General features: G+C 44.6%; 1 protein-coding gene across 11 annotated transcripts in view; it reads right to left on the reverse strand.

The window, feature by feature from the left end:
* Window positions 1-27,152, reverse strand: part of camta1a (calmodulin binding transcription activator 1a) — a 431,227-nt gene that overhangs the window by 79,533 nt on the left and 324,542 nt on the right. For all 11 annotated transcript variants that reach the window (XM_070544830.1, XM_070544828.1, XM_015967197.3 and 8 more), the window contains one exon: window positions 3,213-3,284. In XM_070544830.1, the coding sequence (XP_070400931.1) occupies window positions 3,213-3,284 (72 nt within the window). The remainder of the gene's footprint in view (window positions 1-3,212; window positions 3,285-27,152) is intronic.

Raw genomic sequence — 27,152 nt, forward strand, 5'->3', positions numbered from 1 at the left:
AGTACTCGCCGATACCTATTACCAACATTGATTATTCTACCACATAAAAAAATGCTACGAATTGGAATACAGGTTTATTTTCTTATCTGCTCTCAGCAGGAAAAGACTGTGAGGTAGATAAAAAATAAAACGTATGAATAGAAATTATCACAAAACTAAAATATTCGGTGAACAGAAATAACAAGTTACAGTGAAGTCACTTTCAAGCAGCTGTATAGGTATCGGTTACTGGTATCTGTTAACTTTTACAGATACCAATAGGTATCGGTATCTGTATTGGCGCCGGCACCAGCATCGGTGCATCCCTGGTATAAATGAATGCCTCGTGAGTTGATCTCTTGTTTCAGGAGGTAAACGTGAGCCAGAGCAGAGCAGAGCTTCAGGCGGGAGGATTTGGAGTCTTATTTCCTGATATTATTATCCTGACGTTACAGGTGCTGCGATGTGCCCTTCCCCACCCTAAAGCGCTTTTATAGGAGACCCAGTCATCGAGCTAAATTGCCTTCCTTCTAGTTGAAGTCAGAGAAAGAGGCAATTACCCTTCTGCATCTGGACTGCAAAGGACTCAAATATGCAGGAAAGTATCTGGGCTGAAATAAATATAATACATTTTACACTTTGATTTTCTAAGTCGGGACTCCAAAGCTCTTTACAGTATACAACAAATACAATGTATTTACATGGAGCATGGGTTCAGGGCAAAGTCCTACCCCTGAGCCACTGTCGCTTTAAAACAATAAAAGCTTCTTCTAGTAACTGATGTTGGTCACAATTACAGTATATGTGATAAAATTAATACAACAAGAAATAAAAAAAAGACATAAATTTCAGCACTTCTGAATATCTCAGGGTGTTTCTGTAAAGTTTGTCTCTCCCACAACGTTATTCCTGTCTCCTATAGCATCCATAATAGCATCTATAATCAGCAGTGTTGGGAGTAACGCGGTACAAAAGTAATTAATTACTGTAATGCATTGCTTTTTGCTGTAATGTGGTAATGTAAGGCATTACAGGGAAAGAAAATGGTAATATTTACTCGGTACAATTGTCAGTAACGCGGTAATTACAATGCATTTTTAAACCCAGAATCAAGATGTGGTTTTCCTAAAAATTAAAATTGCGGAAAGCTCTAAATAAAGATCCGGTATCTACATATATTAAGTCATTTATGGACTCCGCTTTGCGGGCATTCTATGAGCAGAGAGGATGCAGTGGTGACGGCTCAAATACTCCAGCTGCGTCCTGCGCGCAGCGCGCGGCCGCTGTGATATTCACAAAATCGCTCCAACAAAATAATTCACTTGCGATCGTTCATATCAGCCCATATTCTCTGTACTTCCGTACTTTACTGACGTGCTTTGCCTCAGCTGAGTTCATAATCTGTGCCCTCGCCCCGTGATTTCAACTCATTGCTGCTGGAGCGCAGCGCATATGAAGCTTTTTATTTTTATTTTTTTGCGTTCGGTGGATCCCTTTGGCTGATTAGTTAGAAAGTAGGAAATCTAGGAAACAGTTTTTCTGGAAGACGGCGAAAACATGCAGCATGCAGGAAGGTTAGGGAGAGAAAGGGCCGGAAATTATTCAAATAAAATCAAGAAAACAAAACAAAGTGCTTGAAAAGAAAATATAAGTAGGTAGATTTGTCCCCAATACACATTTTTACCAGTGAAAAGCAATAAAATATAAACATTTGATATTTATACATGTGATAGAATGAGATCACCCCAGAAGTCTGTCCCACATCCAGGGCCGTGTCAAGGCATTTGGGGACCAAGGCAAAATAGGCTTGGAGCCCCCACCACCTCACTCCCTGCTCAGTTAATCTAAGATGGCAGCGTGCTGAGAGTACAGATTGTTGTTGCTTTTATTTAATAAAGAACTGTTATTATATCTGACTGTTTTTAACAGCAATGCTCAGACACCACATCACCTTAATCTGGATGTGTCATGAGTTCACTGAGCATCACATGACCTAATTCATATTGAAATTGTTTTGGTAAAAGTAACTTAAAGTAATGCAAAAGTAGTGTAATGCCTTACATTTTAAAATCAGTAATATTATAATGTAATTAGTTACATTAAAATGAGGGTAACAAGTAATAAATAATGCATTACAGTTTTGAAGTAACTTGCCCAACACTGATAATCAGAGACTATATGTAGATGACATCATTTGGCTACCTGTAGTGACTCTCAGCATGTAAAGCTCTAGGAGTTAACCACACAATTGGTGTGTATAATTTACAGAAACACTAATCGTAATTAAGAACATTTTCTCATGTGATTATAGTTTTCATTAATAACATAAAAGTCACTGTTCATGAAGCGCTGTTACATCCATCTTGTTATTGCCAAACCAATGTTTTAACACGAACAGCAATTTAAAGGTATTTGTTGTGTCTTGGGGCTTTCTTCTGTGTACAAACATGTCTTTCTGGGTTTTCCGAGTCTTTTACAAAATGTTTGTGTCATAAATGTGAAATCCATTACACTTCTTCAAGGCCAAATTGACTAAATGAATCTTAACTGTGAGGAACTCCTTGTAGTTTTTTCTAGCTCGGCCTTATAAGGGCTTTACGTCTCTGTCAGCGATCGGTTGCAATTGAATTTGGGAAAAGACTGATGGATACACAGGCTGCACAAACTCCTGATCTTCGTAAATGCACTTTATGTTCTCTTAAAACTGCGTGTGACAATGGCTGCATCAGAAACCCTCTAACCACAACGGCTGCCATGCAAAAGGAGAATTATGAGATGTATTGGGTACGTGATCAAAGGCCGACTATTTACAGCCACTCTCGGCCTGCAGACTTGACGACCAATGGTAAGCACAGCGTACGGTACAGGGAAGCTCTTCCATCACACTTTTACTGCCCATCACTGCAGCTGTTAAGCAGGGGAGATGGCAAAGCTTTTAGCTGACTGAGATACCGTCCTGCTGGATGGCCTGTATGGGCAATGCCATCAGAAAAGTGAATGACTGGGAAAGATAAGGGAAATGGAGGCTGGGGAGGAAAAAGGATGGAAGTGAGAGGGGGTGGGGTGGGGGGGAGTTGGGTTGATGTCCGCCTGCCGGCTGTCAAAGGTAAACGCTTCGGCTTAATGGAGACTGATATCATGCGACTCATTCAGGGTTTTGTGAATAGAAAGAGCGAGACGGTGACTAAACTAAAGTGGGGTGAACTGTAAAGGAGCATAAAAAGAGTTCTTACCTGGAGCAGCCAATAGCACCTACGATGGAAGGTAGGGATGATGGAGGAGTGGACGTAGCAGCCATACAAACACTGGAAGGAGCAGAGAAAAGGGGACAGAAAGAGGACATGAAATTAGAGTAGCATGGAGGAAATAGTTTGACCTCTCAGCTGACCAAGGCAGCTGTGATCTCTGAACGCCTAACCTTAACCCTCTGTATCATAACTCCCGCATGGACCTGCGACCATATGGTCACACCATTGTTCATGAAAACAAAGACGATGACCTGGAGGCAGACAGCGGGTGAGATGGACCAGTGAAGTCCTCAGCAGTGCCCTACTATCTCTATGTGTCTCCTTTACTTACCCACTTCTAATTCTTATATTTCTTATATTTTAGTGATAAGAAAATGACCTCTACCCAACCCATTAAGGACAAAATAGATGTTTATTTTTTGTTTGTTTGTGAAATAGAACAACTAGAAGGATTCTAGTGAAACTGGAAGGGTAAACACTGGATCTACATATTGACTGGATTCAGTTGAGCTAACAACCAAATCTGAGAAGACCACAATACCTTATCAGCATCAGCAAACATCAACTGGCTATAACTCAGTTATTGGACAGCCATTGACCTTAGATCATCAAATACATTCAGCACTGGAGCCAACCATGAAGCAACGGATGGTTCATGGTTACTGATTCACCTCAGTTCATCTACACTTGGCCAGACCTTATTCGGTTTTACAGGTATTGAGCCATGACTTGGTGTTGGCCTTGACTATGAGTCAGACCTGTCTGTAGTGTCATCAAAGTATCTCATGAAGTACTGGATGGATTTCGATTTAACTCTCATACACTATCCTTGGAAAAACAACTGCCTGCCTTCTGCCATCAACCTGCTTTAAGAGGACCACCATCCACCACAAACATGAATAATAATAAAAAAAGACCTAAATTTACATGCTGTGAGTCATTCACAACGTAATCCCAGTGCTATTTCGGCCAACTCATCAGAGTCCAGACACATTCTACTCAAAGTTTCACTAGCACATCTGTGTAGCGTCATGAAATGTCCTGTTTTTGACCTAAAGGTCATGCTCTGCTGCGTCTGCTCGAGTGGAGACATAATGTCTCAGACACAGGCCTAATCTTCATGAGATATTGGCCAAGGTCTTTCATGCCTCTGCTCATCAAAACTGCTTCACCTCTTTACAGCTCAAGGCAAGACGGAGAACTCTTGATAAACACATAATCAAACAACGTTTGTTATTACTAATTATAACGTGAACCCAATGTTCAATCGATCTGTGAAATGACAATGTTATTACTTGATATTATAATCCTGTGATCAGTAGTATTTTACAGGTAATTATAATCTTGGACAGCTGCACTAGACATGTGATGACACATAGTAATGCTAAAGTCACATGACACATTTCCTTTTGTCTGATCCAATCAGAACCTTCATTTCTGAGGCGAGGCGGGGTTTTCTGTGGTGTTTGTATAAACCCTCTTTTGCATGTCCCACGCCAACTTTTCTTTAGTTCAAAGTGTTCTAGAGAAGTCTTGGACCGGCCATCTGGACTTCCTCTTCAGCCATAAAGAACCTCGACAAGCTGGATAAAATCTGTTGCACGTTACACCTGACCGCAACGGTTCCTTCAGAATAAAAGCTGAACCTCACGACCCCTTCAGGGTCTCGCTGACGCCAATAATAATCTGTCGTGACCTGGAAGCATTCCAAGACTAGTTTGGTCGGCGCCGCTGCTTTTCTACCGGCTTCGGTACCAAGGAGGGTCCAAGAGGACCTCGGCATTCTGGATCTAACGGAGGCTTCCCCTGGGGTACGTAGACCGACAGATGGCGTCTCATGTGTGTTATAAATCTCCTACTAATGTTTAGAGCAAAACATTCACTCCCACTCAGAACTAACCGCTTCTCCGGATCCGCTGGTTCTGATAACCACATTCCACACACACATACATCATTCATCTCACGTCTCACTCCACCTTAGTCCATCAGTACACAGAGTGTTACAGTTAGTCTTGTTTAAACTGTGTTGAAATAAATCTCTTAACTATTTGAAACCTGACTCTCTCTCTTTCCTCGGAGTTAATACAAAGTGTCGCTTAATTCCTGCAATAAAAAGTTCTGATCTTCTGGTTAAAATATTCAAAGATCCATCAGATTGATATTTCATATTTCTATGGAATCTCACATTTTATGGTTCATAAGTAAGATGTAGACTACACATCTTTACATCTGTAACATCATCAGTTCCCAACAGAAGATAATCTTAGCTCAACATTTTGCTATTAGAGCTGCCAGGTGATGTAAGGATTCTAGACCTTTAGTTTAGGGATGTCCCGTTCTGATATAGGAAGTAATTCGATATCGGCCCAAAATCACTGTATTGGACTATATCGGACTGCATCAAAAATCTCCGATACAAGTAGTCCGTTAAGGGTCACATTTTTGCAATCAACGGTTAAAAAGAATTGTCATTTTTTCATACTTTCTGTTCTCCGATTGAGTAATACTGCTTTATCAAGCCTTTCATACATTCCACATTACAAAATAGGTACATGCATGTATGATTTGTGCTGATATCGTATCGGATTGATATCAGTATCGGCCAATACTGAAGTCTGCAATACCGGTATCGTATCGGAAGAGAAAAAGTTGTACCGGGACATCCCTGCTTTAGTTGCACGATGATGTGTTGGAGCTTGACAGAAAAGTAAGTTGTTTCTCATTTTCAGCCAATCAAATGAAAATGTTGGACTTGGTCATTACTTAGAAAGGTGTCTGTCAAAGACACACAGATGGTTACTGTCACTTTCCTTCTCCAGCAGGAAAATGCTTTAACCCCAAAATAAAAATAAATACCCCCCAAAAAACAACAAATTTATGGAAGCATCTAATACAGCAGCCCGGCAGAAATGTGAAACTACTACATGGCTGTGGAGAGGCAGTAAATGGATGAGATATAAGGAAGCTGGTTGCTGTCTGCATCTCATCAGGTTCTACAGACTGCAGCATTTGCAGCTATGCCGTTCGGCTGGTTGTTAACGGTCCAGGAAAGTCAATTATCAGACGAATAAAGTGAAGTCTGTTCTGGTAGAAGATGCTTAGGTAATGAGTAAAGTAACTTCCTAAAAACAGCAGTGAAAGTAACTAACTAAATGAGTAGCCTAACACTGCTTAAATCTCGTCTTGCTTGAAAAGGGCTCTTGACAAAATCACCCTGCAGAGGAAGCCAGAGCATAACTAAAGCAGTGTTATTAATATCCTTATCGTAAACAGATAATACTGTGCCTGGGGGCTCATTCCCACGGAAGGAGCAAGGCAGGGCTGATAACGCCTCCTGGTATCTGGCAAAGAGGCTAGGAGACGTTCTTCATCAGCCAGGACCAAAGGTAAAATGCAGTAAAGCAGCATGCACTGATAGACCGGAGCATGGCAGCATACGTTCAGTTCTTTCTTCTCCTCCATCCTTCTGAGGAGACTCATGGCCTTGGCTCCCATGGGACCAGAAGAGAAGGTGGACGGTTCCTTGTACATACCAACAATATCAGTCCACTCAGCCTTCATGGGGTGGAATGTTTTGAAATCCAAAATAGAAAAAATTAAATAAAACATCCATATGATGGGGAGGACTGAGCTTCACACAAACTCTCTTTGGTGTAAATGTCTGATAAGAAATCAGGAGAAATCACTGCTGGGATGATCCCAGCTCTGTTAGAGAAACCCCACCTGCACATGTACATGTGCATGCACAGCCAGGCCCTCGTCCCAAGACACGCAGGTGGACGGGCTAACACGGGCTTAATTATTCAGCAGCTGCACTGTATGTGCTCAATAAGTGAAGGTGGGTTTCCTGGGGCACCGTGAACGAGTAAGCCGCAGAGGGGGGACAGGCATGGAGGGTGTCTTAATATGTGGATGCTGGACTACATAGCTTGGAGGACCAGATGATAAATAGGTTCCTTGAAGTGTTCTATGTGCTTGTCTTGTTTAATTAAAACCTTGTTAAAATGAGCAGGGCTTGCTGAGGAGGTTGGTCTGGATAAACATTGATTTCCCAACATCAAACTCTCTGATGAATGTACCGCTACAAAGGCAAGGCACACCAACGAGAAGACGTATTACATCACGGAGAAAACACAAACAGATCTTGCAGATACACACGCCGCGCACACGTGTGTGTGTGTGTGTGTGTGTGTGTGTGTGTGTGTGTGTGTGTGTGTGTGTGTGTGTGTGTGTGTCAGGCACATTCACAAAACAAGAGAACAATTCAGAAACATCATCAGTCCTGTCTGTTTCTCCAGGTGTTCCATTGTTCGATTCACACCCATTTGTTAGCTGATTTCTATGCCACCAAACTCAGCTTGTGAGAGTTTGAGGTGGGGAGCTCATGCAGACTGCCTCCTTTTCTGATGTTTTTGTACTCTCATCCGTTACAGCTGTCTGGAAGAGGATGTGTGCCTCCTCCCACTCCTATAACGCCACCATCCATTACTCCGCGCTGGCAATGGACGGACGCTTCCTCCCACACCCTCAGTGGGATGAACATCACATTACAAAAACAGCAGCTACACACATTTCCTCCATGCAGGTTTGTGACTACTTATGACACAAACTACTTTTTTGTGCTTTCAAGGGATTAGTGATGCAACGCTGTGTCCTGATCTATGCCCTGTTTACATAATTCACCGCAGCCTTCTGCTGCAACTTTTAAGAGGAAAGTGCTAACAAACAGAAATGCCATTGTTGTCTATTCAACGCTTGGCATTGTGTGCCAACGTGGTGGAACTCTAGCTTTGCTTTTGTTTTCTCAGCACACAGGAAGTCACAAACTTTTGTAAAGTTGATTCAGAACTTACAAGTTTAAATATTTACTTTAGTGGTTTACTAAACAGGGTTTGCATCATTTATTGCCATCCATAACTTCTGTATGAAATCTTCTGTTTTAGCTCTTCCCTCTGACAGGAATATAGATTATGTCATAAAAGACTTAGCAAACCAAAAGGACTTCAAGATAACATGGCTTTGCATCGTGATCCAATGTTTGCTTGCAGGGAATTTACTGAACATGATGGAACTGAGAACGCTTCTCTTATAATAAGCAAACCATCTTCAGACAACAAGAACACCAACAAAAAACCTCAGGATCGGTGTGGAATCCTTGCCCAGTTGGTCCTGACTGGTCAGTTGACTGATTAGATGTTTGTGGTGTATCAAATAAGCCACACAAGTCACATAAAAATTAGTTAAAGCTGCTTTAGCAAATCTGTAAACTAGCTAGGTGCTGAATGCAAACACAGTCACAACGTCTCAGTCGGGGGAGTCAAACTCAAACTCACACGGGGCCGAAATGAAACTCTGGGATGGAGTCGAGGGCCGAACTTAATATTTTTTGAAAAAGTGACGACAAATTTGCACATTTTCTTTATCAACATATATGCAATTTTGAACCTTTAAATTTGGAAACAAACATATTTCTGCATTAACACTGAATGTGGAATAACCCAATTACACACGAGCAAGTCAGTTTTAAATAAAAGGCATCAGTGGTATTCATTACTTGTGGTATAATCAGCATTTTTAAAATCTATTCAGGATTTATGTTTTCTTGTTTATTCATTTTTCTTATTTTTTATTCTCCTTTTTTCTCCTGTAATACGTGTCATCGCTGCTGTGACGTCTAGCTTTCCCCACTGAGGAACAATAAAGGGATTTTCTATTCTATTCATCTATCTGCAGCCTTTCCACTTCCTGTTTACTGTAGGTTAAATCTTCTCTCACGGGCCAACAACAAAATAAAAATATCATTTTATCTTAAATGAAAATGCAACATCTCACCTGTTAACTTTCATGTTTTGGAGCAGAAAAAGAGCATAAAACCAACACATTTAAAGCTCAGTTTGCTCCACTGGTTTACTGTGATGCTCACCTGTTCCAGCCAGATACCTGCATCATGGGGTTGATCTGAGCTGAGGAGGAGACTCCTGTTGTTTTGTTTATCTTCATCATAATAATGACAACATTAGATGACAACAGGTGCTCACATAGGTTTGTGCTGATGAACATGTCTGAGCAGCTTGACCACGTTGTTGTGTGTCGGGGAGGAAACACAACAGCAGCAGCTACAGAGTCATGCTGGTTTGAGCGTGTTGCTGTTCGCTGGAGTTATATCAGCTCTGTCTGGACGTTAGTTGGAAAACTTTCTCTTTCAGTCGTGAACACATTACTGAGCGGCTAGAATCTCCGTTTCTGGGCTTCAACGTCAGAAAATAGCTGAGTGAACTCGGCGCTGTGTGAGATGAGTGTAGTTTGTCCGAGACAGCGGAGCTGCAGACACCAGCAGCAGGCGGAAAAAACACAAAGGAGGGGGCGCGTCGGCTCCGCGCTGACACCGCAAAGCATCATGGGAGTTGTAGTCTTTGTGGTAAAATCGGCCAGCGGGCCAGTTTTAATATATTTTTGATATTTATCTCGCGGGCCACATAAAAATGCGCGGCCCGCGGGCCTTGAGTCTGACATATGTGGTCTCAGTGGTAGAGTGTCCGCCCTCAGACTGGGGGATCAGGGTTCAAATCCTGGTCGGATCGAACCAAAGACTTTAGATAGCAAGCCACCACTAAATCAACTTTTGTTTGCTGATAAACAATATTAATGAGTGTCTAATCATGCTGTAGACATGTGTAGTCAATCATTAGGCACTTTAGGGCATCTTAGTTCAAATTTAAATATTCTGCTTAAAACTGTCAGAGTTGCTACATCTTCGGGTAAAAACTCAGCATTGCATTTGAATTTAAATATGCAATCGCCATTGGCTAAGAGGTAAACTGTGATGTCAGCTGGTACATTATGATGTCACAGTGTTGTTGTTAGCCTGTGTGTGTATTTGTTAGCGACTCCGCCCTCTCGGTCTGCCAGGCGTTTGATGCAATTTTCAAGCAGGAAGTGGGAGTGGAGTAAGACTCTGGTCCGGGGTGACTTGCTCTTTAAAAATGGCCTCCCCGCTTGACACTCAGCTTTAAAGGGGTTGGATTGGAATTAAACCACCAAATAGTTCCCGAGCGCGGCCACAGCCGCAACTCACCGCTCTCCACGAGGATGTAATGGGACTATAAGACTCACCCGTCCCCTCGGGTATCTTCCCAGAGACATGAGTGTGTGATGAGTGGAGGACCCAGGCAAGTGCAGCGGTTCGGCGAGACGACAACTGGATGATTCCATGGTTGCTTTAGGTGGTTTTTAAAGGAGGCCACTGAGTCCACTGATCTCAGGCTCAGGGGGAGAGAGTTCCAGTCTGGGGGCCACAGCAGCAGATGATCTGTCACCTTTGACCTTTAGCCTGGTGCTGCACAACCAGTAGGCTTTGGTCACTGGACGTGGATGTGGGTGTGTTTGGAGGACTTGGTCAGAAGCCGAGCACAGGCGTTCTGAACCACCTGCAGACGGTTCAGGGAGGTTCTGCTCAGACACGTGAAAAGAGAGTTACAGTAGTCTAAGCGTGAGGAGATGAAGGACCCCCAAATACTCCCCCTACATTAGCTTATAACCCAAGCTCAGCCCCACCCACTTGGTGCCATGGTTCATTTCTATTAGAATAGTAGAAGGAAATGTGCTAAAATCTGTATGTGTCACTGATTTTTCTCTATGTGAAGACCACTAGGTGTTACGCTGTGTCTAAGCTGATTGTGGAAAGAAGAAACCATTCTGGACAGTTTGATGATAGGACTAACCCCGGGTTTCCACCGGAGCCGTCAGCAGCACGTTACTGCAGCAGCACGTCTTGCTCGCGTAAGCTGCTGCTTGGCCCTTCCCACGAGACGCGAAGCAGCAGGGGAGCAGCTGTCACCGACAGAGCACGAAGTCACACGAGTGACTTCGTCAGTAAACACAACAACAAGCAGGAGAAAACTACAACATGGTTTGTGTTTTATGTTCTGTCCGTTTTATAATCGCCAATACGGACCTGAAAAACAAAGGAGACCGCTAGCTAGGTGATAACTTCTCACGGAGCCGCACAGTTAGTAACATTTTTAAAAGTAAAGCAACCGGAAGGCAGTACGTTCTTTATTCTGAAAATCTCGGGAGCTTCTCTCCATTTCCGCGTCCCATTTCCTGTCTTTCCTTCCCCAAAAATGTCGAACTTGACCCGTTTCAGAGGCGTCGCGCGTAGAAAATAGAACCGGCGCGTAAAGGCCGCAACATGCTGCTCCTGAGATGCGGCTGACTCGCGCTGCTGACGGCTCCGGTGGAAAAGGTTCTGTTGACCACAGCGGTTCCTATCAGCAGCTAAGACACGCTGCTGCAGTAACGTGCTGCTGACGGCTCCCGTGGAAAGCCGGGGTAAGTGTGGAGTGACGGGTATGCCAGTGCAACATGCCCATGTGAGTCGTGCGACTGGGGAAGTGAATAAATTAGGCCCCAGGCTGCTCTCTCTTCTCGGTTTGTCCCATAACTCAGCTACACAACGCAGCGTGGCTTCACAAACAAGCAGTGGAAAGCATAACACAACTGTTGCACCTGTCGGTGCCAATTTACACTGGGCATGTAGCACTTTTGCACACACGCACGCACGCACGCACACACACACACACACACACACACACACACACACACACAGCTTTTGACATAAGCGTATAATCACAGAGCTAAAATGGGGGTGGGGGGTGCAAATGCTTTACGAAAGCACACCAATAGAGCTCATCGCACTTGAGCACTTATCAGTAATTCACGACGCATATCAGTTCTCTGCATGCTGAGCGTCTGGGTGACAAAGTGATGGCACAAGAACCATTATTTGTCATCTGTGGGGCTGTGACAGATGACAGAACATCGTAGGGCAAGCAATTAAACAATAATTATACACACACACATCCTCTCGTAAAAAGTGAAGCTTCCCAGTGTGTGGATTTCAAAAGCCTTTCCACACTGATACGAAAAGTGAAACAAATGCACTCTCAGAGATTCATGTGCAAACACATATGACAGGCACGTCACTGTGTGTGTAAATGAGGCAGAGAAGAGTGATGAACAACAGAATGATTCACAAGAAGTGTGACCAAGAATCCATGTGCCGTCATTGAAGGCAAAGTACAAAAAAGTTACACGCTTTGCTTGTCCTCAGATGTCAGATACTAAAGCAGCAGATTCATATGTTGTTGCCACTCAAGCGAGTGGTCAAGGCGATGAGGAGCTGGCACGACCCGGGGAAACGGCATTATTGCTCTGACTGAACATGCCCACCCCTCCTGCCTCATCTCAAGCAGAGCTGGATCACACAGGCCAGACAGTTCGCCTTAAATAAAGCCTTCAGCTACAAAGGCAGAGCCACCACTTGCCCCCTCCCCCACTCCCATCTCTCTGTGTCCGGCGCACAGAGGCCACCGCTGCCCATGGCCCTGCCTGTTGCCCTGCTGACATCTCGCTCACATTCATCCATCACAGCTGACAGGTGTCAGGCACAGCCAGAGATGGGCTTGTAAAATGAAAAGTGGGAGAAGGCAAAAAATGGGCGAGAGATTGAGACTGAGAGAGGGGAAACTCTCTCATTAGACCATAACGATGTGTGAAGACAGTCCTAATCAGAGCGTGGCACCTTATTTATGTTGGCAATTTGCTGTTTTCCTGCCGTGATACAAACGTTCCACTGTCAGAGCCTGCAACACATTTGTCTTTCTGTTGGATTGTCAGATCCATGCACGTGCACACACACACACGCACGCACACACACACACGCACACACACACACGCACGCACACACACACACACACACACCAACAACTACAAGGGCGGCACCAGGCGGTAGCTAGGGGTTGCTAAACAACCCCAAGATTGGGCCAAGCAACTGCTCAGCAACCCCAAATCTTGAACGCACCCCCACCCCCACCACCCCACACCTCGCGTGCGCACCGTGCCAACATGCGCTGGCCTGGAGAGTAGCATGACCAGCTCTGTCTCGCATTTAAGACAGTCTCCCGTTTCGTGTTGAAATCTTCCGTAAACTGCGAGGAGAAAGCCGGAGCTGGCATCAAACCAGCTACATGTCAACTTTTCACTCTTTGTCCGGAGGGGTGGGGTGGGGGGGGGTTGGTTCTTGTATTCATGATAATGTTACAACTAGCCTGACGTTTTGTTGATGAGGTAATGCAGTTATTACACGTCTCTATTGAGCCAGCTTTCATCCCGTCCAGCCAGCTCCTTCAAGGATAGTTTTACAATCGACACACATTTGATTCTTAGTCAGCATTTGTTCCAAAATATCACCCCTCTGGATATGAATACATTTCCAGTGGATATTCTGTAAACTTGTCAGCTTCCACTGAATTGAAGACATGATTTGCACCATTATATATTTGTTGACATGGATATCCACCTGGTAAAGTCACTTCTGGCTCACTGTTTCATTAGAGGCAATATATCCTTTTGTTGAGTGTGTGTGTGTGTGTGTGTGTGTGTGTGTGTGTGTGTGTGTGTGTGTGTGTGTGTGTGTGTGTGTGTGTGTGTGTGTGTGTGTGTGTGTGCGTGCGTGTGTGCAAATGTCTGCTCACAAGTGTGCCTGGGGCAGGTGATACAGCCTGGGGCGCAGCAGCATAAATAGAGCTCCACACAGCAGCCAATCAGGCAGCAGTGTGAAACTCTATCTGTGAAGCGAACGCCAAATCCATACTCAAAAGAGATTCATGAACCATGCAAAATTCAAACTACCTCGGCCATTGACAGCATCCATGATGACTATTGATCAACCAACGATTTCTGGCTCCAAACAGATGTGATTAGATGACTTGGTGCTGAAAAGTGCCACTTCCAGTTTGGAGGATGAGCTCATCTTCAACCGATACCGTAATGCTCCGTATTTCACCTGCTGTCTTTGCAGTCATAACACTCTACTGTGCCCTCTCTAATCATTCAGTGGGAATCAAATTATCTATAGTGTCTGCTGGGATGGCACAGTGCCCAGAATGTCCATAATATGCAGCGCACTGGTTGCATTTTGAGTTGCATGGAGATTCGTGACCTTAGCAAAGGTCTAGCATAATAAACGTATGTCGTACTCGAGCTACTGCATCTTTTTTGAAAATCTTGTTTTTCTTTTTAGCAAACCCTTTAAATAAGTCACAACTTGTAAAGTTGTACCAGTATAATTTTTCAGTGCATCTTCAGACTTAAGCAACGGTTGATGAGACATTATACATAATAAATCAAAAGAGGCTTAGATTCATCTCCCTAGTTTTCTCCGTCGGACCAGCTGCAGCCTCTAAATCACTCAAAACCAAGTGGGCTACAAAACGAAATGGCAGGCTGCTCTCAAGCTGAAGGAAAGAGGAAAACATTGGGAAACAAACCCAAATTCCTCAACAAAGCAAAACAAATGATGCTCTAGAAGAAATTGCATGTGCTGTGGAAATGACTGGCTCCGAAAATAGCACACTCATTGTAAAATAAACACAAACAGTTGATAAACAGGCTCTGAGGAGGAGAATTAATTAGCCACGCTGGACGCGTAAACACAGCCATACATCAAGTTCAAAAGAAAAACAATAACAGGACTGAGGCAGTGAGAAAAGAAACCCCTGACCACTTGTAATACTGAAAACCATAATTCTGTTTCCCTTCAGTCCCGAGGTTCAGGAAAACGATAAATCCAAGACGAATGAGAGTTAGGATTTTTAAGGAGAGAACATGTAAGGATGAGGGAGAAACGATGGTGGTGTTGCACATGCCAGAGGGAGCTCATGCACATGCATGCTCGTCTCCCTGACTGAAGACACAGTGTCTGTTGATGCTAATGCTAGCCTGCTGGGCTCGCGGCCAAAGGCATTAAGCGGAATCGAATTCCACCAAACTAGCTTTAATCAGCAGGTTTTAAGGTTAGAATTACTTTCCCTCTCCTCCAGTCCACTGGCCAAGGTTAAAGCAGACACAGACGGGGGGGCTGGGCGGGCCCGGCTAATGGTATGGAGTGGTGGCATGGAGCCTGCAGCATGCCATCACACCGCAACACTCTAGGGCACAAATACACGCGGGAGTAACAGTTCTGATGTGTTTCCAGCCTTTCCAGTACAACACAGTGTAACGAGCAGTCACACATTTAATGTAATTGGAAAAAAAAATGGGGTTGTGTGCAAAATATCCACAAAAAAGAACAAACTGTATCAAAGACAGGGCAGGGACACACACCTGTCAATAACACAACATTCTCAAACAGGACATGGGTTTTTATTTACAGTGGGGCAAAAAAGTATTTAGTCAGCCACCGATTGTGCAAGTTCTCCCACTTAAAATGATGACAGAGGTCAGTAATTTACATAATAGGTACACTTCAACTGTGAGAGACAGAATGTGAAAAAAAATCCATGAATTCACATGGCAGGATTTTTAAAGAATTTATTTGTAAATAAGGGTGGAAAATAAGTATTTGGTCACTTCAAACAAGGAAAATCTCTGGCTCTCACAGACCTGTAACGTCTTCTTTAAGAAGCTTTTCTGTCCTACACTCGTTACCTGTATTAATGGCACCTGTTTGAACTCATTATCTGTATAAAAGACACCCGTCCACAGCCTCAAACAGTCAGACTCCAAACTCCACTATGGCCAAGACCAAAGAGCTTTCAAAGGACACCAGGAAAAGAATTGTAGACCTGCACCAGACCGGGAAGAGTGAATCTACAATAGGCAAGCAGCTTGGTGTGAAAAAATCAACTGTGGGAGCAATTATCAGAACATGGAAAACATACAAGACCACTGATAATCTCCCTCGATCTGGGGCTCCACGCAAGATCTCATCCCGTGGGGTCAAAATGATCATGAGAACGGTGAGCAAGAATCCCAGAAGCACACGGGGGACCTGGTGAATGACCTGTAGAGAGCTGGGACCACAGTAACAAAGGTCACCATCAGTAACACACTACAACGGCAGGGAATCAAATCCTGCAGTGCCAGACGTGTTCCGCTGCTGAAGCCAGTGCATGTCCAGGCCCGTCTGAAGTTTGCCAGAGAGCACATGGATGATACAGCAGAGGATTGGCAGAATGTCATGTGGTCAGATGAAACCAAAGTAGAACTTTTTGGTATAAACTCAACTCATCGTGTTTGGAGGAAGAAGAATACTGAATTGCATCCCAAGAACACCATACCTACTGTGAAGCATGGGGGTGGGAACATCATGCTTTGGGGCTGTTTTTCTGCTAAGAGGACAGGACGACTGATCCATGTTAAGGACAGAATGAATGGGGCCATGTATCGTGAGATTCTGAGCCAAAACCTCCTTCCATCAGTGAGAGCTTTGAAGATGAAACGTGGCTGGGTCTTCCAACACGACAATGATCCCAAACACACGGCCCGGGCAACAAAGGAGTGGCTCCATAAGAAGCATTCGAAAGTCCTGGAGTGGCCTAGCCAGTCTCCAGACCTCAACCCCATAGACAATCTGTGGAGGGAGTTGAAAGTCCGTGTTGCTCGGCGACAGCCCCAAAACATCACTGCTCTCGAGAAGATCTGCATGGAGGAATGGGCCAAAATACCAGCTACTGTGTGTGAAAACCTGGTAAAGACCTATAGTAATCGTTTGACCTCTGTTATTGCCAACAAAGGTTATGTTACAAAATATTGAGTTGAATTTTTGTTATTGACCAAATACTTATTTTCCACCCTGATTTACAAATAAATTCTTTAAAAATCCTGCCATGTGAATTCATGGATTTTTTTTCACAATCTGTCTCTCACAGTTGAAGTGCACCTATGATGTAAATTACTGACCTCTGTCATCATTTTAAGTGGGAGAACTTGCACAATCGGTGGCTGACTAAATACTTTTTTGCCCCACTGTACATCATCCTCCACCGGTAATGTCTGATCAGGTGGCTGAGGTGTTTCCATGCAAACATAAATGAACTAAACTAGATGGGCGTTGTTAATGTAGCTGCTGCACATCTGTCCTGCAAGCTCTGCTTGTCAACAACAGCTCATTTAATAAACAAACAAACAAACAAACAAACAAATAAATAAATAAATAAATAGGAAGAAACGACAGAAATCCAACAGAAAGAGTTGAAGTTGTTACAGTAGATGATTTTTATGCTTCACGAAGAGCCTGTCGAGGTCGTGCCTTGACCTCAGCGTACCACAGCAGTCAATACACTGAGGCTGTCAACAAAAGAAAGCTCTGTAAACCTCGCAGCACTACTGTCAGCTTCTCAAAAGTTCAACTGAGTCTACAAGCTGCCTGCACCGCATTAAAAGGCCCACAGGCATTGGGCAGGGCGCGCATTTCACTTCGTGGAATTTCTTTTCCTCATCTTCCTTGATTGATTTTCCTTCACATTGAAGACCCAACTTTGGAGGTGGATCACTTACTAAAATAAAAACCATGCCCTTGCTTTCTGAACGCTATGGACTTCATGATTAAATCCTGGACATCTCCAGAAAGCCCACCAGCTTTCTGTTAAAAATGCACACGGAGTCAGCATATTCAACAGGTGTGTTTGCTAATGGAAACAGGTCGTTATCTTAAGGCGCCGCTTCCTTATCGTCTCACCTCGGAGGTGACCTACGGATCAGCTGCCTGGAACGCACATGAAAAAATGTCTTCCAGCAAAAAAGAGTAATGAGCATCTCCCAGCATTACAAGCTAGGTCAAACACGACAGGCACTTCATTCCATCAGAAGTTGAGTAATGGACATGGCAGAGAGGTTATGGAGACTGGGCGCAATGACGCGGGGTCAGGGGTCACGTTTTAGCTGTCGTTTTTAGTGGGGATGGAAACAGCTGACGATGGGGAGAGCTTCCTGTGCCAAATATCCTCACTGCTCTTAGTGAAACGAAAATGCGCGTGCTGGAGAACGGCCAAAGAGACGTCAGCGCTGACATGCTTTTATGTACCTCCCAGGAAAAAAAACACAGGGAAAGGGGTGACTGGTACACATGTAGCTGTGCACACGGTAAAATAAGAGCTCAACTCTTATCTGAGTGTCAAACCAGTTGCAGCGTCACAGCCAGACTCTGATCTTGCTTGGTAAACATCAACGGTCGAGTCTGTCGGGCCATCGTGTTAACCTTGTCTTGCGTTGGTGAAGGTAGAGATGAACGTGTGGGAAGAAGGGGAGCACATCCTTTGCATTAATGAGAGCAAACATCCAGCCAACTGTTTCCTCCTCACACACACACACACACACACACACACACACACACACACACACGCACGCGTTGAGACCAGTTTGAGGTGACGTCACAGGCTCAGCATCCCTGCTGTGGGTTATGCCAGGCCGACGCGCTGCTTAATTGTGAGAGAGAGCACAGATTTGTAGTGCTGCACGGTTCCGTTAGGGCTGATTAGCAGACGCTCCTGCCCTCTTCCCCCGCCGTGATCTATAGGCACTCAAAATTTCTAATATCTCCAGTGTAAGCAAGGAGGAGGCGAGAGAGACCGTAAATCACGACAGGTCCTACTGAGAGCAGGAGAGGAAAAAGGAAAAGACGGATGGAGAGAAAGACTGAGAGTGAGTTATGGAGAAAAATATTCCTCCTGTATGGAAACACGAAGGAGGGAGAAGGAAGAGGGCATGTATGCGAGGAGAGGAGCACACTTCAAGGAGACATGAAAGAGTTAGGGAGGAAAGAAAAAAGAAGAGAGGAGATATGATTACCAAGGAAACAGCGCCAGAAAAAAATTCAGCTGGGGAGAAAGAGACGGAGTGTGCGGCGTAGACAAAGAGGAGAAAGAGCATGGGGGGAAGAAAGAGAGTGGGAGGACTGAGAGACACAGAGACAGAGAGAGGAGAGGATAGAATGAATGCTAACAGGGAGCCCAAACCCAGTACTGAGGCTTTATCCTTCACAGGCGGAGGAGCAACAATCGCAAACACATTTTCTCTCGCCCTGGCCCTAAGAGAGATAAAAAAGCAATTTGTATTCTATTCCTATTCAGCGTCGCTTGGCCTGTTTCTCTGCCTGCATATTTGTAAACACAGCTTTGTCAGAGCAGCTTAATCTTCTGAACACAAACACAGACTACAGGAAGGAGGGACGAGAAGGGGTGAGTATAGGTTGGTTTATGCCTGACGCGTCCGCGAGGTCCGCACGGCTCCGCGCGGCAAAATTGCATCATTCTAACAACCACGCCCCTCCACCGCGCCTCCGCACGGCCCAAACTTTCTGCACCGCGCACCTAGGAGATTTTCTAACCACGTGGACGGTCGAACGTGGAAAAACATGGCGGACTGGCAAGAACTAGTATGGCAGAGAGGTTGGTAAATACAGACATTTGTATGATTCAGCTCTCAGAGATCACCGGGATAAACATGTTGTTAATAATTCTTGGAGAGAAATAGCTCGCACTGTCGGAAAAGACGAGGACGCTGTTAAAAATGCTGGAATGCCATGTTGTAAACAACAGTTATTTCTACTTCTACTATGGTGTAGTGTTGGATGCATGCTGTAGAGCTCCATGCTGCCCCCTACAGTTTGGGAGAATATTGGCTCACCGCAGAGACGAGCCGCACGAACCATAAATGCTGCGAGTTGTGAAGCGCGTTCCGTCCGCGAGCCGCATCACCAAGCGGAAAGTGAACGCGTCAAGCATAAACCAACACTAAGGAGGGACGGTGATGAGTAGAGAGGGTGGAGGATGAGTAAAAAGAAGGGTGAAAAGGGTAAAGGGTGAGGCTTGGTGGTGGGGATGGGGGAGGTCTGAGATTCAAGTGGAGGGTCATGAGAAGCTGGGCTGAGGAGCAGGAATCAGACTTCTGCTGCCACAAGATGTCCTCATGTCAACTCTGACACACACACACACACACACACACACACACACACACACACACACACATGCACGCACACACGCACGCACGCACACACACACACACACACGATTTCGCTTTATTCTACCCACTGGCATGAAGTTCAACAGGCTGAATCATAGAGAGAGGAAGAAGAGGGAGCATAAAATCCTTCTTCATCATAAGGCTTGGATGTGACAGATGGCAGAGGTGGACACTTGTGCATCTCTAACTGTCACCGGGCTTAAATTCAGCGCTTGCGCAGCACATTCACCCTGATACCGAGCTTCCGGGCACGGACTTTCAGGTGTCAGAGGAACCAAAGTCTGCATTCTGTACAGTCGTGGAAGGACAAACACATCGCCTGCAACTGAGAGAGAAGGAGAAGAGAAGGGGACTTGGACGTGGCGATCGTCTGGGTACGCATTCGCTCATGGAGGCATGAAATTCGGCAAGGCGACACCTGCCAATATGCACTGCATTAAGGCGTGCTAGGTTCGCCCCGCTCCTCGGCCCTCTGAATCCCTCCGTACGTTCTCTCATGTCTGCCCCGCCATACGTTCAGATCTCTTCATTACGGCCCACGGTGCCCAATTAAAGACGGATAGCAGCCCTGTTCACTTCCAATCCAACGTTGTGGGATAGATGGTGCTCTACTTCAGAGTGTGGCAACAACTTTCATCAGCTTTGTGCACTTCATCTCTGTTCACACTCTACTGGCCCAGCTTTAGTCCCAGCAGAACCCCAGCAGAACCAATTTGGAAGTCGAGACAGAGAGATTAGTAGAAGTGAGAACAGCTACAATCATGACATCAATCATGGAGGCTCAATGGAAGCTATAGCGATCGTATTCAGGCTGAATACGCTGCTTCATATACATCCCTACGCAGACCGGCGTCTTCGCCATTCGAGCAGAGTTTAAAATAATAATGAGAGACCTGGCCCTGCGATGGACTGGCTCTCTGCCCTGGGTGTACCCCGCCTGATTGCCCATTGACCGCTGGAGATAGCCCCCCCCCCCCCCCCCCCACCCACCCACCCCCCCAACCCCCCGCGACCCTACGTGGACAAAGCGGGTTCAGAAAATGGATGGATGGATGAGAGGCCTGGACACGGAGCTGCTTCTGTGTTAACACACATACCCCAGCGTTTGGGCCTGTATGGGTCTGAGAAAAGTTGACGGCATCACCGTGTGCTGTCGGCTACTTGTGCTGCCACGCTGAGGTGCGTAGAACATTTCCAGGAAGTGAACTTTGTTCTTTGTCTGCTTCTGCAGCAGTTTCAACACGTGTAGACCCAAAGACGACTCCTTTGTGCAACGTTTATCTGTCTACATTTCACTGTAGCCAGAAATCTATAAGTACTCCAGCACTCACACTTGTGATGACGATGATGAGTGTGTATGTGTGTGTATGTGTAGACAGAGAGAGAGAGAGAGAGCACCACAGACAGAGACACAGCCAGGAGACAGATTTGGAGAGACAGGGATTGCCACAAACAGACAGAAGTGAGCAAAGAAAGTCGGGGAGAACACGCAGCAGGCAGATGGGAGAGCCTGCAAGCCCCCAGGCAGCCCTGTGTTGAAGACAGTGGGGAACACAACTGAAGGAGACCACATTATGTGCAGATTGTCAATGGGGGAGGAGGTTGGTTTAGGGGGGTGAGGCAGGCAGACAGGAGAAAAAGAGTAAGATAGAACGAGAGAGAAGGAGAAATCAGCCAGTGAGCCAAGATGAGGGAAAGCAAAGCAAATGAAAAGTGACACTTTAATTCAGGGGGCTTCTTCTGGCTGAGTTATTATGAGATGTTTGTAAGCTGACTTGTTCATGCATCTCCTGGCCTTGTGCCTGGATCCCTCTCACTGAGGAGACATGTGGCGCTAACCTGTCTTTATCTGAGCTGCACAGCAGGGGACACCGCTCTGCCACCATCCCCTGCTTTGATCCTCCCACTTTCACCGTGGCTTCCCCTTTGCCTCCTGCCTTTATTCACTCTTCCACCCTCGCTCATATGTAAAAAGCCTCTGTAGCATTGCTCCTTTGATATGGCCAAAGTCATCCGCGCTCCCCTCACTCTTAATTAATTGCAATTCCTCTAATATGGAAGGCAAAGGTTAGCTCTGGCTTCATAGAGACACTTCTGAGCACAGCAGAGGACCGGTGCTACATGTGATGATAACCACAGAGAGGAGAGAGAAGAATTCATTAAACGGGGAGAAGGAGTGTGCATGAAAAAGAAATAGTAACAAAAAGACAGAGTGATAATGAGAGGCCCACAGACACAAATGCACAAAAGGAAAAATGGTACTCGGACGGAAATGATTCCACATTCCAGTTAGGTAAATTGTGGTGTTTGAAGCTGGGAGTCTGATCGGGGTGTTTAAGTTCAACAACAGGAAAAAGGACGGTTGTGTTTGTTCAGAGAAGCAGCTGAAAAGCGTTCGGATGAAGGAGGCAGACAAATAAGAGGAAGAGTCAGAGGTGCACACAGATGAAGTGAGACGTACCAGACAGGAACAAGTCGGCAGCCAAAACAAACAAGCATGGGGAGGTGTGGGAAAGGGCTCTGAATAACACCAATCCAATCAGCCAGAAGACGCGTGTGCACTTACACGTTCGATACAAATACGTGTACAGCAGGAAACACAAGAACGTGGCTCCACTTATGAATGCACAAAATGCGTGTGGTGAGAAATGGAACGGAAGAGCAGCGATGGACGAGGAACTGAGAGCAAAGTCACTGTGAACATGAGCGAGGAAGAGAGCGAGCCAGACGGAGGTGGTGGTGGTGGTGGTGGGTAGTCAGCTGGAGTGCTGACAGGTCTCCAGAGGTTGTAATATATAGCAGCGTTTCAATCTCTCAACAGCAACTCCAGCCCTCCTTTTTCATATCCTTCCACAGACTGAGGACGCAGAGATACTTCTGTCCTTCAGAGCCAAATCGGCATTCAAAATGATATAACGTGCACATTTTTTGACATCATCTCCCCAAATCTGGACGGTTATTTGTGACTGCACGCCGTCCCCATTCTCCTTTGAAACCTCAAGGTTGCTAATGGTAAAGGATGGATAAAAAATGCCAATGTCAAACGTGTTTCTATGTTTGTCTTGTAATATTTCCGCTCTCCCTGAGATCTCCCAGAGAGGTTTGAGACCAATGCTTGATTTATCTGCTGCGTGCACCATTAATCCTGCGGCCATGCATGCCTCTGCTGAATAATTGATCTCCATGCTACTGTAACTAAATTTGTCAAAAGAGTGACATCCCACCTCCCTGTTTGTGCCTTTACTTCCTCCTTTACCTCTGCAATTCTTAGCCTTGCAGCGCCACAACAAAACTTCAAGCTGGTGCAAAAAAAATGTAGATAGTAATAGTTTGTGGTCAGCAGAGTAGAGAAAAGAGAGAGGTTAGAGGTGGGTGAAGTTGTGCCATTCCAGTGAAAGATGCGGGAAGTGTTGAGTCTGCCACTAGAGGGAGTTTCTCTGAATCTGTGTGTTAGGATGCTGAAAGGACGCCAACCCAGTGCACAAAATATTAAGATCCAGTTGACAGGGTAGTTGGAAAAAGCCATTACCCTCACTTAAGAGTCCTGGCAGCCGAGTAAGTCAGGGATCTGGGTGGCAATGACCTCCTAAGGTGATCAGCTCTGGGCTCAACAAGCAGCTGCTCAGCCTGGAGCAGAAGGGGAACAATGACCCTTAATTTATGTCCACAGCCCTCCCTCCCTCCCTCCCTCTGCCTGTCTCTTTGACTTGTTTTTGCATACTGCATTTAAAGTAATAAGTACAGTATCTCCTTGGACGCCACAGTGCTATAAATCAGAGGAAAATAGACCTGTCGTCTTAGTAAACAATGCATGAGACCAGTTATCATTAAAAACCAAAGAGTTCTAGAGGACGTCTAGCTGTGCAAACGAATATGAAAGGGACTAATCTAGCAATCTGCTCGGTCTGTGCTGAGCTTCTGGCCTGGTCTGGATCGTTGGAATGAAAAGATGCACTCAGAGGGAGCTTTTTATATACTTTTACTACATTTACTATTCTCCACCACCTCTAAATAAGGTTGTTAGGGGGGGCATTTCACAATTTAATGTGTACAGTGACATTAAAATGTCAAAAAGTTGCTAACAGATATTGAATGCAGTCTGTTGTAATGCACTTGACACAACAAAATACAAATATGCATCAAGCCTTAGTCTTAAACTACAATGTGGAGTTTCAGAGTCCAACAGATCCTAAAAACACTGAAATAGCTGATTTCCCCAGAGCGAGAAGCACAGATAAATGCTTCAAAAATAACAGTCTGATTATTATATTTACACTCTGTAATGACTTCTAGTGACAAATGGCGCGCAATCATGGAGTCATTCAATCATAACATGTTGGTCGAAGTGACATTAGTAAGATTTAGGCCAGTGCTTGGAAAATGAGATCTGGATTCGCCTGCAGAGATGACATTGTTCAATGTCACAACAGTGCCAAGAAAATTTAGGATCATTTGTTATGTAGAGCCATCAATGTTTATGACAGCCAATCCATCCCCAAGTAAGCTGTATGTCAACCTCTGTGTCAGCTTTATGACACATGGATCACGTGAAATGTCATCGAACGTCATCTATGTGTTTGCAAACGCCCGCGCACATGTGATGGATACAACGGTCAGAAAGGAAGTCGCAGTGTTTTGCACATGTTTGCAGAGCAGTGCTGGTACTCTTCATGTTAATCAGTGTTTCTGTGGTTCTGTGTGAAGGAACAGGCGGGTGGACCCTGGGTGTTGAGTTCTGTATCTGTGTCTGACAGCAGAGGTCCATCTGGTTTAATAGAGTTACGCTTTACTCTTGTGCGTCTTTGGAGACCCTCCTTTTTTGTGTACACCGGGAATGTGAAGATTATTCTTACGACAGACACAAACTTAACGTGATTGAATCGGTACGTCATCAGAAAAAAGTATCCGCTTGGACCTCATGTGGTGAAAAGGCCTGTCACTATAGACCCTTTTACTACCTACGTCATTAAAAGTTGCGCTCGCAGCCTGGCAACGAGAGTGAAGGCTTCCTCATTCACACTCGATACTAAAACAGCGTTTTAAACCCTTTGTTTTGAAGTTCTGAGCACATAAAAATGTCGGGTTGTTGCGTGTATGGATGCCAGAATCGCTTCTCTTCAAGCAGTGGACTGAAACTTTACAGAATTCTGAAGGGAGCACATCCATTTCAACTAAATCGGAGGCGTCTGTGGCTGCAGGCCATCAAAAGGGTTGATGAAAACTGGACGGAAAACACGATCCGAAATGCTCGAGTTTGTAAGCGCCCATTTTATATCAGGTAAGGTAATTATGTACTAAGGTTACATATAAATTTATACGCTTTATTTCATGCTTCAAATTAACATTTCATTCTAATTCATCTGTATTTTCCCACTGCATATTAGTATAAACTGTGTTTCTCTAAAATTAACACGATTGTACTCTGACCACGCTAAAAAAAGAAACCTATGCTATACTCACCCTGCCATGCAGGTACGTAGTTCTCTGGTTTGTTTACTATGACCCAAGCCTCGTACATAGCAGTCTTGTGTCCTTGTCTTTGGCTAGGAAGGACTTCTGCCTTCAAGACGCAAAACTCAGAGTCTATGTCGTGATGTTTTACTTTCTGTACGTGGCCACAGACAACATAGTTGTATGCATCTAACGATTTGTAAGCCCGTAGCTTCTCACGTGTGTACTTACTGGGCCTCTCCACTAAAAACGTATATATATATATATATATATATATATATATATATATATATATATATATATATATGGAGCCACTGGATATCTGGCCTCGCACCTACATCTTCCACCCATTCCGTAATGCCACAGGGATCCGGGAGTCTGTTGCCATTCGTTAAAGTGAGTTTAATAATATAACATTTGAGATTTGCCGGTGATAACCCCGCAGCATAGCTTGATAAAGCCTGAAACAACGCCACTCTCTGTTGCCAAGCTGTGCGCGCATTCTCGCTGACGTCATATTGTTTACAAACAGTAAAAGGGTCTATAGCCCTTACAGTTCGTACCTTTAAAGACCCATCGCCCCTCTGGGGGCTGCACTCCAGATTACTAGAGCACTAAAGAAAGTTTAAAGGGGCAGTGTGTAGTTTCCTGCCACTAGGGGGCAGTAAACACATACATCTGTGGGTATTTTTACACCACATAGCCGTGACTGTTGCTAGTTAAAAAAAAATTACATGTTGTTACCTTTGGAGCAGAAAGTGATGTGACTCCTCAGACTTGATGGTCCTTCAGTTAATTCCATCGAGAGAATGCAATGCTGACTGCAGTTTTCTGGTGCTGTACTTTACGGATCTGCTTGGGGTCCTGCGCCTGCCAATGATACTACGGCAATACCACTTGGCCAAAACATGTTGCATCTCTTTTTTCAATTCTGTTCTTTCACATATGTTTTGGAAGGAGTTTAGCAATTTTGTTATAAAATTCGTGTTTCTTACTACCGAAATGTTTTTGAACGTGGTAACGTAACTTCCGTAAGCCGTACACCAGCAGTCATCTAGTGTGACATCATCGACAGACGCAGGACCCTGAGCTGGCCAGAAGGAAGCATGGTATCTAATATGACTACCCCAAAGATGATAGTCCCTAGCCCTACATGTACTTTGGAGCAGATTTTTATGGTTATGTTACAAAATACTTTTCAACAACTGGACCTCATTTCATTCATTTTCAACCACATTTTCACGAATATTTCTAGAGATTAATGGTAAAAAATACACATTGTCTCTTTAAGAAATGTGCAAAAACGGCTTCTATAAGAACTTCATCTACAACGGTTGTTCCAGTTACACATTTCTGAAATATACAAACTTTCGATAAACAACACTTGCAGTAAAACACCTTTTAGAAGTAGGTTTTCTCTCTCAAACACAGATGGTCTAGTTTTAACATTGCACCATCAAAGTTAGAATTATCAGTACATTAAAAATCCTCTGAGAAACTTTAACAGACCCTTTGGGTAACCAATAAAAAATCCCTTAATTATTTCATGTCCAATATCTCAGCCTATAGGGCGCATTTGTCCAAAATGAGTTAGGTTTGTGTGAAAACAACTCGACCTTTACAGATTCTTTGATTTAGCGTAGAGCTCTTTCCAGTGCCATTCCTGCTGGA

Source organism: Nothobranchius furzeri, chromosome 15 (genome assembly GCF_043380555.1).
Source record: "Nothobranchius furzeri strain GRZ-AD chromosome 15, NfurGRZ-RIMD1, whole genome shotgun sequence".
NCBI lineage: Eukaryota > Metazoa > Chordata > Actinopteri > Cyprinodontiformes > Nothobranchiidae > Nothobranchius > Nothobranchius furzeri.